Raw genomic sequence first — 19,381 nt, 5'->3', positions numbered from 1 at the left:
AAAGTACGTTGCGGTAATGTGCCTTATTACGATACAATACTGCTAATTAGGATTTTAAATTAACTTTAGTTTTTTTAGACTCAAATTTCATAACTAAAAATCGTTCCAATGCATTTGCAAGTGATTAATATGTCAATAAAAAATTTTTAAATCATTAATCGCATAATACAGCCGTGCCAAATAAATTAGCTTGATATTTAGCAAAAAATATATTTGAAAATTAAAAAAAAAAAACAAACGTATTTGATTGATTGATGTATCGGTTCTAATTGCTTACATTGACTTTTCAAATTAAATATATATTATTGTAGTACTTAATATGTTGCGACATGAGAAATTTTTCTTTTTATATATATATATATATATATATATATATATATATATATATATATATATATATATATATATATATATATATATATATATAATATGATTATTATTACAATATAATATATGATATATGAAAAGAATTATTTATCAATACCAATGCTTTCTTATTAACATATGTTATTCTCTTTCACTTCTGTATACATTGATTGATAAAATTTTTTGTATGCATATCAAAATTTTAACCAAAAAAAAAAACTGCTTTCTTTTCATAACTTTTTGAATAATTTTTTTATAAATTCCTCTATTTTTAAATTTTCCTGGCAAGGCATATTATTGAGTCTGGAGTTTCTTTGGAAGAAAGCGTCTGAAGGTTCACCTGAAATTTAAAAAACCAATGCTATTTATGCTTGTAAACCTTGGCTGAGTAATCAGTAATCTATCGGTCATCCATTAGTCATCTCGATGGAGAGTCTGTCGAAAATATGAAGAAAATGTCTGGAAACTTTGTCAAAGACACGAATTTCACATAATAAATAATTTCAATTAATAATATAATTTTTTTTTATCTCTAGTAAAATTTGACAGATGGTAAACTTGAGATCACAACGAAGAATTTATCAATGATTCTAAAAATAATTACTAATGATATTAAGTTTTAATTCAATAATTGCTGCAAAAAAAATCTATAATTATATACAAGTTCAAAAATTTGTAATTCAAATGTACCTTAGAACTGTAATTTAAACCTTCCACTTCCAATGACTTCAACGGTGAAGTGGTACGTTCTGAGTCGAAGACTTAGGTATCACCGGGTTCGAGACCGCTCGTGCGCTATTTTAAAAAAAATTTTTTTTAATTATTTATTCTATTAAAATAAAAAAAATGATAAAGTTAATTGTGTAATCGGCGTTTAAATTTATTTTGCTCATCAAACAATAAGACATTAAATTTTCAAATTCAAATTTTCCCGCGAGAAACTAAAAAAAATAAACTTGCAACACCACCTGTCTCTTATCAAATCAAGCAAATCAATTGCAAAATAATATCAGTTTTCCTCTTTCTTATTTACTATTTTTTTGATATCCAGCTGATGTCATATATAAACATACAGTGCACCTGAGCAGGACACAAATAAAACTAGAAAAATCGTCTTGTGTTAGTGCGCAGTATCTTGCAAGCGAGTGTCAGGAACAAGTCCGTGTACGCAGTTTAAATAAACTGGCTCTCATCAGAAGGTAAAATTAACATCGTGAAAGTATTCCTTTGGGAGCCAGGGGTTGCCCGTTGTTGGGCTCTCCCGGCCCGAGATCATCCAGACATGTCGATTAGATTAATCGCACAACGTCTGATACAAGATGGTCGTGTTATTCTACGATCGCTTCGCAATAACGACCGATTATATTCAAACACTCATGCTAAAAGTCACTTCGACAAGATACACGTTGTTCCAGTAGGTAAGTCATCATCTTCATCATCATCATCATCATCATCATCATCATCAATCAACTATAATTATCATTATTCATCATACTCAACGACCTTAATTATTCTTCAATACCACTTGTCATTATGTCATATTTAATTATAAATATTTAAAAAAAAAAAAAAATTCATTTACTTTTTATGACGTAGGCAAACCCCTGGGCCCATCGCCACAGGGCAGCAGCAATGTCACTCATGTCAGAACCCATCTCGGTTACCTGGGAGCTCAAGCAAGACGCATATTCGTAGATAATATCTTAAGACGAGTCACCAACAGTTTAGCTGGTGATTTACGCAGAAAAGCTGCCAGTCGTCATTTATTCGGTGACTCTGCCCCATTTTTTGCCCTAGTTGGCGTTTCCTTGGCATCGGGTACTGGAATCTTGACTAAAGACGAAGAATTGGAAGGTGTCTGCTGGGAAATACGAGTAATTCTTTTAAATAATTTTTTTTTAAACCAAATAAATAATTTGCTAGCTGGTTATTTAAATTTTTAGGAAGCAGTATCGAAATTGCAGTGGATGAAGCCGCAAAATGACAAAAATTACGAATCAAGTGACGTAGAGAAACAGCCAACGACAACGAGTCTTCAAGACTTTGTCTTTGGACCCGCGATAGCCAAAGGATGTTCTGCAGTAGTCTACGCAGCGCGATTTAGAGAAGATGCGCCGACAAATCAAGTTAATGGTCCGATTGTCAAAGACGACGATGATGATTTATCAAGTTTTCCATTGGCCATAAAAATGATGTTTAATTACGACGCGGAGTCTAATTCCATGGCTATTTTGCGCGCAATGTACCGCGAGACCGTACCCGCCAGGAAGTACGACCGCGGGGAATTGACCGATTGGGAGCAGAGAATGGCCGACAGCAAGCGCGTTCTTCCACCACATCCTAACATCGTTGCAATGTATCACGTCTTCGCTGATAGAATTCCTTACTTACCCGGTTCATGGCAATTGTACCCTGATGCTTTGCCAGCTCGTATCAATCCTGAAGGTTCCGGCAGGAACATGAGTTTATTTTTGCTCATGAAAAGGTTTAGTAAAATCTACCTCTGGATTAATTGTCAAATAAATCAATAATTCATTTAATATTTATTTGCAGGTACGATGTTACCTTGAAAGAATACAAGATTGGCCATCCAGCAAATATCCAAGAGTCCATTCTGCTGTTTGCTCAATTACTAGAAGGCATCGCTCACATCAACGCCCATGGAATCGCTCATAGGTATCTTTGATAAATAAATAAATTATTTTCTGCATGTAAAATAAGCTGGTCTGCTAAGTGAAGGACTTTTACACTTACAGAGACCTGAAGAGTGATAATATTCTACTGGACATATCCGAGGAGACTGACAACTGTCCGTCACTGGTAATCACTGACTTTGGGTCATGTCTCGCGGATAAACATCACGGTCTCTATCTTCCATTCAACTCTCACGACGTTGACAAGGGAGGAAACACAGCACTCATGGCTCCAGAAGTTGTGACAGCTGAGCCTGGTCCCTTCACCAGCATTAATTATACAAAAGCGGATCTATGGACTGCCGGCACGATAGCTTATGAAATATTTGGTCTAGCTAATCCATTCTACGGCGACAAAACCGGAGCTGAATTAAAAAATTACACTTACGCGGATAGCGAGCTCCCAGATCTACCGGAAACTGTTCCCAGTGTAATTGCTGCGCTTATTAAAAATATATTGAGTCGTAATGTTTACCAGGTAATAATTATTGATAGTGATTAATTGATTATTATTATTATAATTATTATTATTTATTGTCTACACAGCGAATGAGTGCAGAAATGGCGGCGACTATAATGCAGTTGTACTTATGGGCACCCAGTGCATGGTTAAGAAAACGCAATAAATTACCATCGAGCAATGAAATTCTACAGTGGCTGCTCTGCTTGACAACCAAGGTCCTGTGCGAAGGTCGCGAAATAGAAATATTGAATGCGATGCCCTCAGCAAGCGCAGACCAAAAAGTTGACAAGAAAAATTACCGCAGAATGATATCGACTCGTCTGAGTGGAAGACGCACCATGCCAGAGTACCAGTTGATTGCTAGTTTTCTTGGTCGGGTCAGTTTATTTAATGTTCGCCAAGGATTGCAGTGGATTGACCGGAACACCAATTCAAATAAATAATTTTTGTCGTAACAATTATTTAAAATTTTCAGATTTAATTTTTAAATGTTTATATTTATTTATTTGTTAATTTACAATTTTTTAAAAATTGGTTACTTGTTACGAGGTATGATAGGAGATATTGTATAGTAAAAAAAAAATATTATTAAATTGTCAGATGTTTGATTTGAAATCCAACTGATGAAAGTATTTTGTACAGGACTGGGAATGTTTATTGATTATAAATGAGTATTTAAATTTGAAAAAAGAAATCAGTAATTGGAAATGAATAATGTAAATAATTTTTAAGGAAATAAATATTATTTCTCAATTAATAAATTTATTTTTACTAGAGTATTTTTACTTAATTATTTTTACAATTTATGCTGATGAATCCCGAGGTTCTGGTGGTTTGCCGCATGTCTGCAATTTGTATTTAATTCTACTCAAATTTAATTCTTTGGTGTCTGCCAAATCTTCAAGATAAACGAGAAACTCATCGTAGGAAATGGCGCGTTTTTTGAATTGAAAAAAACACAGAAATGCATCTGTTGTGGTCACACGAGACTCGTCGATGACATTCGCGTCTACAAGCCATTTGTTAAGTTGGGAAAACGACAGAAGGTCGACCTCTATCACGTCAGCCAATGTGTCCAATTGACAGTACGCTATTTTGGTTATTATTATTATCATTAATGTGAATAACATAATTTGTCAACTCAAAATTATATTTTATCTGTACCTTCAAACATTTCTCTCAATGGCACAACGCGTTCTTTTTTCTTCGCCGCTTCAGAAACTAACATTTTTAATTATTTCCTGTTTACTTTTAATTTTATTTATATATTTTATATTGAAATTTAAAAACTAAACAGTTGAATCTTGTAAATAAATTCATAACTAATTTTTTTTTTTCAATTAAATACTAAATGAATTTGAAAAATAATTTTAGATCTTCAGTAATATTTGATGATTTATTTTTTACAAGCTTTTGTACTAAAAAATACCATGGAGTAAGAAAATTAATTTTAAATGGCAACTATCTGATTCCGACAATTCGGTTCGGAGTTTTTATTTTTTTATTAATTACTCATGAGTAAATTTATTTCAAAAGTATAATCGACAATGACATGAATAGTCTAGTGGAACTTTTAAAAATAATTCAGACATTTCAATAAAGGAGTAACGGCTTTACTAAAGAACTAACTAACTAATCAAAGTCTGGTATAATTCAATTCACTGGATGGTTTTATCAAACTCATAAATTATTTTATTGTATTAGGTGTACAAAAAAGTTCTACCCGTTTTTCAAAGATGGAGTTATCTAACAGCTATTTATAGGTTAGCTATGAATACGTATATGTACATGCACAGCTGTTTGTACTCTTTAAATTCATCAAACTTTTAATATATTAATCTTCGATATATATATTTTTTTATTAAGTTAAAAATGGAAGTAAGTAATGAGCATATCCGCCATTGTCTTTTATATGAATTTCATCAAGGAAAAAGTGCTGCTGAAGCTCAAAGAATAATCTGTGCAACTTATGGTGACAGTGTTATTGATGACAGTACTTGTCGAAGATGGTTTCGGAAATTCACAAAAGGAGATTTTAATTTAAATGATAAACCACGCTCTGGAAGACCTTCAACAATCAGTGACGAGAAATTGGAAGAATTACTGAATCAAGATTCTGCACAAACACAACAAGAACTTGCGAAAAAGTTAAACGTTACTCAACAAGCTATTTCTGAAAGATTACATGCTTTAGGTAAGATTCAAAAAGAAGGAAAATGGGTACCTCATGAATTAACTCCAGAACAACGAGAGAGACGAGTTGACACCTGCCTGTCGTTGCTTTCACGACATAAAAAAAAATCTGGGCGTCGGTTGACCCTGCAGGCCAGCCCCAAAACTTCCCGCTGTTTTCGACCTCAAAGAGCTCGAAAACATTAGTGTAGATATATTTTCGAGCTCTTCGAGCTATAAATGATTTACTATAAATGATTTACAGTGGGAAGTTTTATCGCACCCGGCGTATTCACCAGACCTTGCACCGTGTGATTTTCACCTATTCCGTTCATTGCAAAATTACTTGGCTGACAAACACTTACAAAATGAAAACGAAATGCAAAAAACAATAGATGATTTCATTTCGACAAAAGATCAAGCCTTTTATCGCCGTGGGATCCATCAGTTGCCTGAGCGTTGGCAAAGGGTAGTAGATGCTGATGGTGGTTATTTTGATTAAAATTTGTATTTTATTTAAAATTTTTAAATATATTTTTTTTTGACAAAAAACGGGTAGAACTTTTTTGTACACCTAATATAATTTATATAAGACATATTGCTTCTGGCTATACGATAGCATTAAAATTTCTTATATTATATATTTAAATATTAATGTTACAAATATACTCAATAAAATTTAATATTCGCAAACCCTGAGTGATAAAAATCAGGACAGCTCAACTGAACAATATAATGATGATGACAATAGCTAGTAACATTGATAATTCAAATTTATAATCTGAAGAGCCTAATAATTGTTACTGTGCGTGTAAATATATTTTAAATTGTTAATAGATAACATTAATTAAGTCTATTAGTATTATTATTTATAATAATTTATTAATTTAACAGCGGAAGATAAATTTATAGATCATTGAGTCAAGTGATTGGTACAAAATAAAAATTAGTGGTTTGCAGACAGCGATACTAATTTAAGAGCAAGTGGATTATGATTTAAAAAATTATATAATTAATTGGATCAATGCTGACACTCAACTCCAACTTACTTCTAATTATTAAACACTAATAAATATTTTCCTATCTACACTTTAATAAATTCTATTACTTACTTATTAATTTGATTTTACTTTAAATAACAAAAATTTAAACGATGTATATTTTTGTTGTGATAAATTAGTAAAAAAAATTTAAGTATAAATTGTGTAATTTAAAATATTGACATTCAGACTCATGTCTTTGAGTTACAAAATAAATAGTAAACTTTTTTTTTATGGCATAATAAAAGTGTTTTTAAAATTGATCGTTGGCTCATATTTTAAATATTTTAAATTTTGAAATAAATTTGTCTATTGCACTCATAATTTATATGAGAACATTTATTTTTGAATACTGTAGATTTTATAATAATAATAATTAATATTAATTACTATTATTATTAATTAGAGATAAATTAACAAATAGAGCGTCTGAGACTTGTCAACTTATCACAATTAGATATAAAATCAAAGGCACTTTCGTACTCGAGTATTGAACTTTTTAATTCCTCGAGTTTTTGGATTGACTGTTTGTGAATTTTTGATGTTACATTCTTATACCTTACAGCGGTTACCATTTTATCGAGAGTGTAATGTAGCCAGAGGATGTTTGTGTAAGGTACAAATGACTGCCAGTTGTTTCTGAAAATAAAAAATTAATAAATTAGTAATGATAATTATAAATAAATTTAAAATGATTTTTAATTTAAATACATACTCTGTTTTTTCTTTCATCAATCTGTAAATATCAAACTGATATTCACCGACAGCGGTAAATAACGCCGGGTCGAGAGACAAATCATTGAACATACAGCATCCTTGATACGACATTCTTGACAACGTGAAATCGATAATTGTTGTCTAAATTTATAAAATAAAACTATTGTAATTGATTGATAAATTTTATGAATAAATATATAAATAATACTTACTTTTATACCATTACATTGTAAACTTATTTCTTCATTACCGAGTCGACAAGACACTTGTTTTTCATTCGTACGTGAAATTAAAATATTTCCCCAATGCATGTCACGATGTTCAAAGTCTAGTGACTTTTCCGCTACCGCAAGTGCCAATGCCGCCTGGAAATTAAATAATAACTCATTATCTTTTATTTTAATTGCTGTTACTATTGTTATTATAAAAATAATTACCTGTAAGAATGTTATGTAGGCTTCAGCAGAATTATTGAACACGAAAGCTTCCATATCTTGACCACCGTTACCAAGTTCTAGTGCAATATAAATCTGGTCATCGGTAAACATACTCGGGGAATCATTTTCCGAATTTTTTTCCTCATCATAAGTGTCCCATAACTCTAATAATTTATATGGATATCTACCAACAATGCACCTTATATTTTTAACTTCCACAAATCCATTTGTTTGATATATTTTATTAAATCTTAAATTGTGTAGTTCTCTATAAATTAAATTAAATATTAAATACAACAGTTAAGGTGAGACCCAATAACTGATCACTCATATATTTGACTAAATATATCTATATAAATACATGAAGTGATCGAGTACTAGGTTTTTTACCTCACATTAAATTTAAATAAATGAACTTACTTAGCAATTATTATTTCAGACAAAATTTCCCCGTATTTTTTTTGCGGCTCGCCGTTAACGAGCTCGCTGCCTTCGATAGGAATTATTTTAATAACAGATTTATCTTTTTTATCATCATAGAGAAACACTTCGCCGTAAACTCCTTCTCCTATTTTGCGGCAGTATTTTAAATATCTATTTAAATAAATAAATATGTAAAATTAGTATCAACTCACAGTATAATTTACCCATAGACTAAATTAATTAAAGTGATAAAATAAAAACTTACGAGTCAGGATAGCATGCCTCGAAAGGTAAACTGTCTGTCTGATCGCATCGTTGAAGTACAACATTTCTAGCAGAAACTGGTTCTGGTAAGACGTCCAGTGCTGGTGTACTTGAACATCGTAATTGATAAACCAGAGAATCTTTTGCCGCTAAAAAATATTCGTCACGTAAGTTAAATTATTTTATTTATTTATTTATAATTCTAATAGAAAAAATTTATTTACCGAGTGATTTTTTTTTGACTTCGTCATTTTTATCAGTCGAAATACCAAAGACTTTGAGGAATGACGAGTCTTTGATAATTTTATCATTTACTATACTGTACTTATTGCTATTAGGTACAACGCGTATTGACATACGTCTGACAAAACGTCCGGCTCCAGATTCAACTTCATTATTATTAACTATCGATACCTTTGGAGCATTGCTGCGTTTCGATACCAACAATTTGTCGTTAAATGTTTGCCGTTCACTCTTGTCATTTTCTTGATCTTTTACGCAACTTTGTACAACACCTGCAAGTAATTCAATTCAATTAAATGAAGGTAATGTTTTATAACCATTCAATTTTTTAAATACAAACCCATTGATATTTAAATTTTAAACCATTTGACCAAAAAATTTAAAACTAATCGCGTTAAAATAAAAAATAAAAAAAAATATTTAAAACGTTTAGCAAAAATATGTTTAGAAATAAACTTGCATTGTTTTTTTGTAAATAATAAAAATTGCTAACTTCATGAAATGAAATACTAACTCTGTCGCTGCATGCTCAAGACATTTCGAACGCTCTGTCTCCATTTCTTTCCTTTGTTTCCGGTAGACATAGAGTCGAGATCCTCTTCTTTGCGTATGTTATTTAAAATAGACAGCGAACGGGCCCAAGATTTTCCCGGTTTTAAGTACAAGACTTTGGCATCATCATTCTTGTCATCCTCATCAAAGGGATCAGATACCGGCTCCAAAAATCCCACCCTACTTTTCTTGGGTCGGTCATCCAGTTCACTGGGGTCGCTTTTTATACGGGAACTTCTTCTCACTGGTAATGTTGTTTTGGTACTTCGGACATTTCTCCTTCGAGATATTCTTTGGTTAACATGCTCAGGGATTTTTTCCGTTTCTTCTGCGACGTGAGACAACCCTAGCCCAGAGCTTTCCGCAATATCACCTAAATCCCGCGCCCAACTCTGGTACTCTCTGCGTCTTTTGGTGATATGTCCAAGGCTATTAATCCGCTCCAAAAGTACGATCGGCTCTGACGGTTTTATAATACTGACATTTTTACTTTCACTGCACTCAGTCTGCTCTTCATCTTTCTTATCATCATCTTCTTGGCTTGACACTTCTGGAGAATTGTCGTCTTCTTTATTGGAAGATGTATTGGATACTACTAAATGGTAATCATCGTCTGTTTCTGATGAATCATTCAAGTCATTTTTATCAGCAGTGTTTTCTGTAATTGACATCCTATTTTCTATTAATGACGAATTTTCATTTATTATAATTACTGAACTAGTATTATTAACTGACGTACTTTGATTTATTAAATTTTCATCAATTAAAGAACTAGGCTGATCAATTTTAAATGATTTTGAGTCTTCAATAAATTTATCTTGACTTATTCCTGATGGCTCTGAATAAGCTATTGAACTTCTCTGATCCATTTCCAATAATTTTGAATTTCCAGTAAATTTATCTTGACTAATTTCTGATGGCTCTGAATAAGCTATTGAACTTCTCTCATCCATTTCAACTAATTTTGAATCTTCAATAAATTTATCTTGAATAATTTCTGATGCTTCTGAGTCAGCTGTCAAATTTTTTTTATCCATTTGAATTAATTGCGAATTTTTATTTTGATCAACTTCTGAGTTGGTGTCAGCACTTGACATCCTCCGACTGATTCCAAATGATTGTGAATTATCAACCATATTTCCCTCATCGATTTCAAGTAACACCGAGTCATCAATCGAACTCCTTTGATCCATTTCGTACGACTGTGAACTGTCAATTACACTATTTTGATTAATTTCAACTGACTCCTCATCAGGATCTTCAGCTGAAGTCTGTCCGACTGATAAAGTCGGATCAATTAACGTCCGTGAGGAGCTTCTGGTGGTTCCATTGTCTTCATTAAATTCTTTACTCTCAAATACGTTATCATCTGTACTGTTTACTACACTCGGGTCATTCTCACCCGATTTGTTCGATAGCTCATCAGAATAACTAGAAAATAAATCAACTGATTTAATACTCGCCTCTTCCTCGGTGTCAAGCCTCAGCTTTACTTTGCCAGCCGGCTTCTTCTGCTCATTGAATGTGTCCTCGACCACGGATTCAGAAGACTCCGAAAGTTTCTTCGAACTCTTTCTCGCCGGACTGCGTCCATCCTCATCTTCAAATAACTCGTTGCTGTCATTCAACAAAATAGTCGGCGGTACCGTTAAATTTTTTTTATCACTACCAGGTAACTGTATCGGCGACACAGTCGGCTTTAACTTTTTGAACCCAACTCTGTGATCGCAAGGTGTGCTGCTCAAAAAAGTCTGCATTAAATCCGCTTGCAAACCTAATTTTGAATTATTATTCAACCGCGATAATCTTACCCGGCATTCCTTCGTTTTCATATCACTGTCAACATCACCATCGCCTTCTACATCATTAGCATCATCACCCCGACAATCGTCACTATGCACAGAATTAAATTCATCAACATTGTTATTATTAAATCTATTTTCCTTCAACTCCAGTCGCGTCAACTTAACACAACAATCTTTCAACTCATTCACACCCGTAACTTTCTTACAGACAATTTGATTTTTGTCTTCTAGAGATCCAGCTCTGTCTCTGGAAACTCTATTATAAATTTTATTGACCGCACGTCTCGTTTTCCGTACCGGGGATGACTTGGCACTGGCATCGCTGTCACTGCTGTCTTTACCAATATTTTTAATTTGCCGTTTCCTCACACGTGTCTTCGCTTGCGAACTTTTAGCAGTTTTATCTTCTTTCTTATTATCAACTAAATTACTAGCCTTATATTTACGCTTATCGTTTATATTTATCTGTACTTCTGGATTATCAATCGGAATAAACTCAAATGACTCTTCGTTTGAATCTGTCGTGGTATCAACAAACTGTGGATTTAGATCATGCGGTGAAGTTGCGGGTAATCTGTTGATAAGTAAATAAATTATTTATCTTCTCACTGATTCCCCTTGACGATGCAGTAAAAGTAAAAAATTTAAATCAATCTACTTACTTGGTACTTTCACTCGAATATTCAAGTGGACTTTGATCACTCGATTGATTACCAGCCGGTTTGTGCAAATTATCATCGGAATCAATGCTAGAGTTTTGTGCTTCATGATCATTGATACCAATGGATTCTATTGACTCAGAATCCACCAGACTCTGAATCGTTGGTTGTGATTTATTTACATCTGACGTTTTTTTATCTGTCCCATGTTTGGTAGCTTCTGTTTCCGCTGCCGTTTCATTACGAAAATCATCTGAATTAGATCTAGAGACTTCACCATCAATGGGAATTAATTCCAGCGGTTCTTCACTTGAATCCGTAGTGCTGTCAACGAGCTGAAGATTCGGATCAACTGTTGCTGGTAATCTGTCAATTTAAAATCAATTAGACGTCAGTATAAATATTAAATAATTGGTGATTTGAATAAACCATTACTTACTTAGCACTTTTGACAACTCTGTCAAAGGTTGATTCAAATGGATTCCGATCATTTGAATCATTAGCTGATTTATTTAAATATTCATCAAAATCAATACTCGAATCTGGAGTAATAGGTACAAATGTGCGTTTCGTATATAATTTCATCAACTCTGGACCAAATGATGATGTTACTGGCTGGGTTTTCTTCCCGTAGGTTTTTACAGGTTTTTGAAACATTATTATATTTTTTTGACTTACTGCCGACAATTAAAAATAAATAAACCTGGAAAATTTTAAGTAGAACAAATATATATATTTATATATATGACCGGTTAACTATAATTGATAAATTCATTTTATATTTTACTTACTTTCTCTTGACATTTAAATAAATCTAATATTATTCCAGTATCTAGTTTATTATTTTGTATTTTATTGATTATTGTTAAACTTTTTACAATCGGTGTCAACTATTATTAGTTACAAATACTTATATATTTTATTATAAATATCGCATGTAGTGTTGTTTAATTATTTATTTGATTGGCTGTCAAAAAAGAGAGGTTACAATTCTTCGCCCAGCCGATACTGACATCTACAACTTTTGGCGGTAATTTTTGTTTAATTCAAATGTGAAATTTTATTTATTAAATTTTTTGACAGTTGAACAATTAAATTAATTATCTATTTGTTTAATTTTTAAATTTATTTGCTGATAAAAAAATATATGATTTATAAATTTAAAAAAAAGTGTTTTCTTTTTTTTTTTTAAATTAATAATTCAGTTATGAAAAACAATAAAAATCATGATTAATTAATGTTATTTAAATTACATTTAGTAATTTTCTTATTACGTAAATATAAATATATGTGAATTTAATCTCAACATGTATACATATAAATTTTTAAAATATTTATGATAATAAAATGCAAGAATACGACATTTAATATTCAGTATTACTTTAACTCTCATAAAAATAACATAAAAAAATTTTCACATATTTAATGATACAAAAAATTACCAGCAGTAAAAATTTAAAATAATAAAAATAGTGCATAATTTATTTACATCTGTTGAAATAAAATCTAAAAAGTGAAATGCAGCAACAAATCCACGAATAAAAAAAGTAAATAAGTCGGTTGTTACTTCAGCAATTACACTAACTTATTTATCAACGTCTGAAATAACAACAAAGACAATTTGTCATCTTGTCAGTCTCGCTTAAAGATTTTTCTCACGTTTATTCTCCATCGCATCTTTTTTTTATGCTTCGTTTAATCTTACCCGTACTTTTTGTTTATTTTACTCTTGCGTTATCCTATTTTACTTTTATTTTTTAAATTCTAAACTGTAAATAAACTGTAAATTGCCTAAGTAACTTACATCGCAATTTGTTTTATTGCGTAAATTGATATATTGCTTCGCATGCCACAAGTGTCTTGTCAATGCCGGATTTTTTAAGCTTTTAATTATCTCGTTAAGTGTGTGGTCGAGTATAAATTTTGTTTCTTTTAATTACAGGCATCGGTATAATTAATTGTTTATTGCTGATATATTAGTTTGCAATTTGTTTTATATAAATTCATATATTCTCTTAACGAGGCTTTTATCTATATCAATATTTTAATGATATTCTCGTCATCCTTTAATGTATATCCCTATTTTGGCATACTGCCACATGTGTGTTTGTTAATTTATTCACCATGACAAGCTTTGCATTGAACGATTTTAATGAGGTATTTTAATAATACATATATTTTATTATTAATAAATATTTATGATATTAATTTTAATCTGCGCTATTAATTATAGAATTATTTAATAACAATTAAAATATATTGAATTCAAAAATTCATTAAAAATAATAATAATGATAGACATTAAAATAAAATGATAGTTATTTGTTAGATAATTGAAGTTATTACAGAAGTTTTTATCAAAGATAAGCTTGGCGTGAATCGTTACTGGAATAAGTGCAACGCTAATCGTGTCATAATAATAAAGGTTATTGTTGCGATAATAAAAGGTGGGAAATCTGTTGCCGTAACGGTATACATTGAGCGAAAATGAAAACAATCAGTGAAATGTTTTGAACTTGTAAAGTTTGAAAGTTTGAAAGTTCAACAATGCACATTAATACATACCGGATTTTACTGTTACAACTCCATTGATAATTTATACATTTATATCTTTGCGATAACTATTTTATTAATATTCAAGTTTACTATTATAGTATTATCGGGTTTTAATTTAATGAGCTCTATCTCTAGGACTACGTATCAGTTTCTGTAATAATTCATTATCGTTAAGATTGCAAGTTTATTTATCTGAGATAAAATATTTTTGCAATGATAATACTTAATTTTGAATAACTCTGACAGTAAATATAATTAATATTCTGATGTTGATTTTGAATTTTTTTAAATTTTCGATTTTTGCCCGCTTTTTTTTTTTTTTAAATTTGTCGTAGAATTCAACCAGACTTTTAATCTCAAGGAAAATATTGCGCAAGTAAGAGATATATAAAGTAGGTATATAGATTATATGTATACATATATATTTCTTTTCTAATAATATGAATAAGACGAAAAGCGTGGATGCGCAAGCGTGACTGTAAGACTTCACATAGACGAGCAACTATCGAAAGTGCGATAAAATAATAAATTTTTTTGTTCGTGGCTTATCGTGGTACATAAATATATAAGATATATATTCGCGATATATTGTATGTAGATCGTATTATATTCTAGTATCATATATATTAAGTGTGTAAGAATAAATGCATTGTACATCAGTAATTTTAAATATCGAACTGCGCGCGCGTTCGATCTCGATCGATTTTTTCCGTTATCATGACTGACACCAATGGCACGCTGGTAAGAACACTATCTCTGTACTTCTGTTAGTCAATAGCTTCGGATCAATAAGTTTTTATGACGGAGGCTGCTGTAGGTTTTTTGCAAATGCGGCGGCTTTGTATAAAACAATAGGTTATGTCAAACGCGTGGATATTTTTCTCTAATGTCTGCGCAAACTCGCGAGGGCGGCGAATCAAAATTTATATTTCATTTTCATAGAATATTTAAACTTTTCAATTATTTTCCTAGCGGTTCTGCAAATATTTTGTCTTGTTTCAGCTCGAAAAACCGGACGTTAAAGTTTGTTCGGACAAAAGTGCCAAGTGGTCACAATGGAAACAATGGCTTGCAGTTATTTCAGGTATATAGTTTTTAAATATATTTTTAAAAATTAAGTAAATCGATTTTTATTTGAAAATTAAAAAAAAAAAAATTAGAAATTCTGTTTTTTGTAATTAATGTCGTGAATAAATTAAATGAGACTTAGAACTAATTTGAATATTTTTATAGAAATTCAAAGACTGACTTTTTAAATTTTACCGCGGCTTGTTTAAAATTAAAAAAAAATTTTAAAACTCAAATTTTTTATTTATTTTTTTTTTATTAAATAACAAACTAAATATTTATGTTACACTATTTACAATTTTTTAAAAAAAATTAAATAACATTTTTTAAAAAAATTAATTAACATTAAAAAAAAAAACAATAGATAATTTAAGACAAGCTTACAGACGCCAAGCTCATGGCGATAATTTCGGGGTTATACAATCCCTGAGACTGACATTTATTGAAAATCGTCTTCATGTCACTTATCAGCTCATTATTTTTTTCCAAGTATTCGAAAGCCTTAAATAAATAAACAGTAAACTCGTCTGCCATTTGGGTAGCTTCAGTTTTTCTCGCAGCTTCAATAATGTCTTGGGCGAATTGTATGAACAAAAGTTTCCTCGCGTCATCAGCGACCGTGAATTCTTCATACCACACACGTGCAACTATTTTGTAGTATCTTTTGCGATTAATAAAGTGCCACTTCAGCATTTTGAAGTCCCCGCTCACTATGTGAGAGTTGAATTTCTCTCGGGCGACAGATTCATCAAAGACCGGCATTTTAAATAAAAGCTGTAAATTCAAAAAATATAAATTAGATATAAAGTTAATTGTATATTCATAAATATAATAATGAAATAGTTTATATATTTATAAATATGAATTGTTAAATTTTTAATTTTAAAAACAAATGATTACTTACCAATTTTATTACTTGAAGTATTTAATTATTTATTTAATAAATTATAAATATATGTATTTATAAACTGGATCAATTTATTTATTTATAAACTGGATAAATTTTCACGTTTTATAATAAATAAAATAAAATTTCAGGTTATTTGTTTCTACTAGAGCGCTGAAAGTAGTGACGACGTGACTTACTTCATATCTCTATGAGTACTGACTAAATTTTGGCAGTACACCCATGCACACGAAACTAATTACTTTGTACTTACACCCCCACTCCTGAGAAAATTTTCCGCTAAGGTCTGGGAAAGAAGACAGCAGACTAGACCCTCACGACCCTTAAACCGTAATTAAAATTATTACCTACGAGAGTACTTAACAAATTCTATCTCCATTTTGGAATCAATTTTTTAAAATCCCAAGTTCCTTTAATTGTCTAAAGATGAAAAAAAAATATAAAATCTATCTCATACCTAATGTTTATGTAGATACGAAAATATAAATGGCCTCGGATCTAAAAGGTCGTAATCCTATTCCCAGAAAATTTTAATGGCGCCTAAAGTTTTAAAAGTACAGTAGAAATATATTTAAAGAATGAAAATACTTATAAATATATTAAGTATATTTTATATATTATTTTATGTATGCCTTGAAAATACCAAAGATTTTTTTTTTTATGAAAGTAGAAAAAATAAAGTAAGTATGAAAATTTCTGGGTTCAGTCTCTTGGACTAGAAAATTAAAAATTTAAATGCCCGCTATTTCTTTACAAGATAATTAATAAAAATAATGAAATTTGAACTCTGTTATAGCAACATTATCAATGGTAGCTGTTGGTACTGTTTACGGATGGTCAACGACAATGTTACTGCGCCTGGAAAAGGGAGAAAATGTTCCGATGAAAATCACCGGTAGCGAGAGTTCATGGGTCGTGTCATTAACAGTAATTGCGTCAATGTGCGGTTCATTTCTGGGTGCCTTCCTAGCCGATTATTTTGGACGGAAAGTTTGCTTGCTGTGCTCAAGTATGTTTTTCATCAGCGGGTGGTTCGCCATAATATTCGCCGTCAGTGCCAATACCCTGTACGTAGCGCGTATTATCCAAGGGATAAGTGTTGGTATCTCTTATACAGCGAATCCCATGTACGTGTCTGAAGTTGCCGACACCAACATACGAGGTGCGCTGGGTACACTAATAGCCGTTAATGTCTTCACCGGTTCACTGCTTACATGCTGCGTCGGGCCCTACGTGTCATACAAGACACTAGGAATCGTTTTGCTGGGAATACCGGTACTATTTGTCGCGACGTTCGTTTGGTTTCCAGAGAGCCCCTATTATTTGGCGATGAAAAATCGCCACACTGCTGCTGCCAAAGCCATTGCATTTTTCAAAAACGTTGATTTAGAGACAGCGCACCGCGAGTTGCAGATAATTGTTAACAATATTAATGAGGAGAAAGCGCAGTCGGAAAATTGGAAAATAAAAATACGTCATTTGTTGTCATCAAATAATCGCAAAGCGTTTTTTATTGTGCTCATGCTGATTGTTGTCCAGCAACTCAGCGGTAATTTTACGACAATGCAATTTTTGACTCAATTATTCGAGACAGCGAACGTGGGAATAGATGTTAATATTGCGACGATAATTGTTTTTGCCGTAGGTCTAGTTTCTGGTACACTTGCCACCATGACTGTTGAACGGGCTGGCAGACGTAAATTACTAATGTGGTCAAGCTTTTCATGCGCCGCTGCATTAGCAATTCTTGCAACTTATTTATTTTTCAAGTACTTAAAATATAATATTGAAAGCATTAAATTATTGCCATTGTTTGTGATTGTTTTGTTTCAAATTGTATACCAAATTGGTCTCGGCACCCTTCCAAATGCTATTATCGGCGAACTCTTCCCCACGAATGCCAAAGGGGTCGCTGCTGCGGGAATCACTATTTCGGACGGAATTTTGGGATTTTTGGTCTCGATATTTTACAAACAAATTGAAGACGCCTGGGGCACTCACACGCTTTACTTCTCCTTCGCCATGTCCTGTTTTATCGGATTTATTTTCGTGGTCTTCTGTATACCGGAAACTAAAAATAAATCTTTCTTGGAGATACAACAAGAATTATCGAGACGTGGATTTAGATATAACAGGAGTTTTAAAGAGCAAAAAGAAACTGAGGATGTATTATCATCCGGTAATTTATCTATTGCGCCAACGACATTTTCGACTAATTAATTCCCGCACCGACTAATTATCAGGCTAGTTTAATTGATTTAATTGAATAAAACCAAATAATGCTTAATTTAAAAATGGCTTGGAGCAAAAAAAGTTACGGGAACTTTTTAATTGATTGTCAATTATAAAAGATTTATTGTTCAATTATTAAATAAAGCCAATTGCGCCAATTGCTCTAGGTGTATCGTTAAGTATACTTACAACCAATGCAATTTTATTTAAAATAAATCGAGTTCAAATTTCAAATCTTTCAATACTTATTAATTTATGTATGAATTTTTTTATTTTTTTCCGGTTATGTACTTTTTTTTACGGGTAATTTAAAGTTAATTGTGTTAAATATCAATTGTATTTATTAATTAGTCAAATGAATGTTTGAAATTTAAATTACTAGCAATAATTATTACCGCATTTAAAATAACTTGCGCTCTTGTGAGCAATTTTTTAACAAAGATAAATATTTTTACATGGAAATTAACAAATATTAAATAGTTTTAAATAATTAGTGTAACTTTTAAGTATGTGAGGTATTTTTAAGTAGACTCCAACAAAATAAATTATAAAAAATGGCGAGTACGTTAAATAAAAATGTATATTATCTGTTAATAGGATGAAATAGTCTGTTATTAAATAACTCTGGTAGTTAATAAAATTTCTGGTCTGAAAAGCAAAATCTGCTGTACGCTCTCGACATAATCTTTTATAGAATATATATTAATATATATTGTGGAATTAAATAACTTTTGTACATGATGTAGAATACGTTTGAAAAAAAAAATTAAATTACTTATACTTA

The 19,381-nt window shown here is 31.3% G+C and overlaps 4 protein-coding genes across 8 annotated transcripts; 2 read left to right on the top strand and 2 right to left on the bottom strand.

Moving 5' to 3' along the window:
* The first annotated feature begins 1,393 nt into the window (after positions 1-1,393).
* LOC103580166 (serine/threonine-protein kinase Pink1, mitochondrial) lies at positions 1,394-4,298 on the top strand. The gene is made up of 6 exons (XM_053742760.1): positions 1,394-1,784; positions 1,963-2,240; positions 2,310-2,851; positions 2,920-3,042; positions 3,123-3,537; positions 3,606-4,298. The coding sequence occupies exons 1-6, from the start codon at positions 1,649-1,651 to the stop codon at positions 3,963-3,965; spliced, it is 1,854 nt and encodes a 617-aa protein (XP_053598735.1). The 5' UTR covers positions 1,394-1,648; the 3' UTR covers positions 3,966-4,298.
* LOC103580015 (tubulin polymerization-promoting protein homolog) lies at positions 4,292-4,794 on the bottom strand. Its single transcript, XM_008561610.2, has 2 exons — positions 4,687-4,794; positions 4,292-4,612 (listed from the first exon to the last, which is right to left on the bottom strand). Exons 1-2 carry the CDS (start codon positions 4,748-4,750, stop codon positions 4,326-4,328), a joined length of 351 nt encoding a protein of 116 aa, XP_008559832.1. The 5' UTR covers positions 4,751-4,794; the 3' UTR covers positions 4,292-4,325.
* A 2,345-nt stretch (positions 4,795-7,139) lies between these two features.
* On the bottom strand, positions 7,140-14,475 carry LOC103580019 (uncharacterized). The gene is made up of 12 exons (XM_008561617.2): positions 14,400-14,475; positions 12,626-12,855; positions 12,274-12,537; positions 11,838-12,200; positions 9,333-11,749; positions 8,800-9,090; positions 8,577-8,724; positions 8,309-8,482; positions 7,889-8,156; positions 7,664-7,816; positions 7,450-7,592; positions 7,140-7,373 (listed from the first exon to the last, which is right to left on the bottom strand). The coding sequence occupies exons 3-12, from the start codon at positions 12,489-12,491 to the stop codon at positions 7,148-7,150; spliced, it is 4,401 nt and encodes a 1,466-aa protein (XP_008559839.1). The 5' UTR covers positions 12,492-12,537; positions 12,626-12,855; positions 14,400-14,475; the 3' UTR covers positions 7,140-7,147.
* On the top strand, positions 13,231-19,381 carry LOC103580018 (facilitated trehalose transporter Tret1). Of its 5 annotated transcripts, XM_053742761.1 has the most exons (4): positions 14,560-14,635; positions 14,726-14,782; positions 15,393-15,474; positions 17,162-19,381. In XM_053742761.1, the coding sequence occupies exon 4, from the start codon at positions 17,173-17,175 to the stop codon at positions 18,583-18,585; it is 1,413 nt and encodes a 470-aa protein (XP_053598736.1). In that variant the 5' UTR covers positions 14,560-14,635; positions 14,726-14,782; positions 15,393-15,474; positions 17,162-17,172; the 3' UTR covers positions 18,586-19,381. The 5 variants fall into 5 exon arrangements, with proteins under 5 accessions (XP_008559837.1, XP_008559834.1, XP_053598736.1 ...); XM_008561615.3 differs by lacking the exons at positions 14,560-14,635; positions 14,726-14,782 and adding an exon at positions 13,231-13,381; XM_008561612.3 differs by lacking the exons at positions 14,560-14,635; positions 14,726-14,782 and adding an exon at positions 13,388-13,991.

The sequence above is a fragment of the Microplitis demolitor genome, chromosome 1, assembly GCF_026212275.2.
Source record: "Microplitis demolitor isolate Queensland-Clemson2020A chromosome 1, iyMicDemo2.1a, whole genome shotgun sequence".
Lineage (NCBI taxonomy): Eukaryota > Metazoa > Arthropoda > Insecta > Hymenoptera > Braconidae > Microplitis > Microplitis demolitor.
This window is presented reverse-complemented; position numbering and strand designations above follow the sequence as displayed.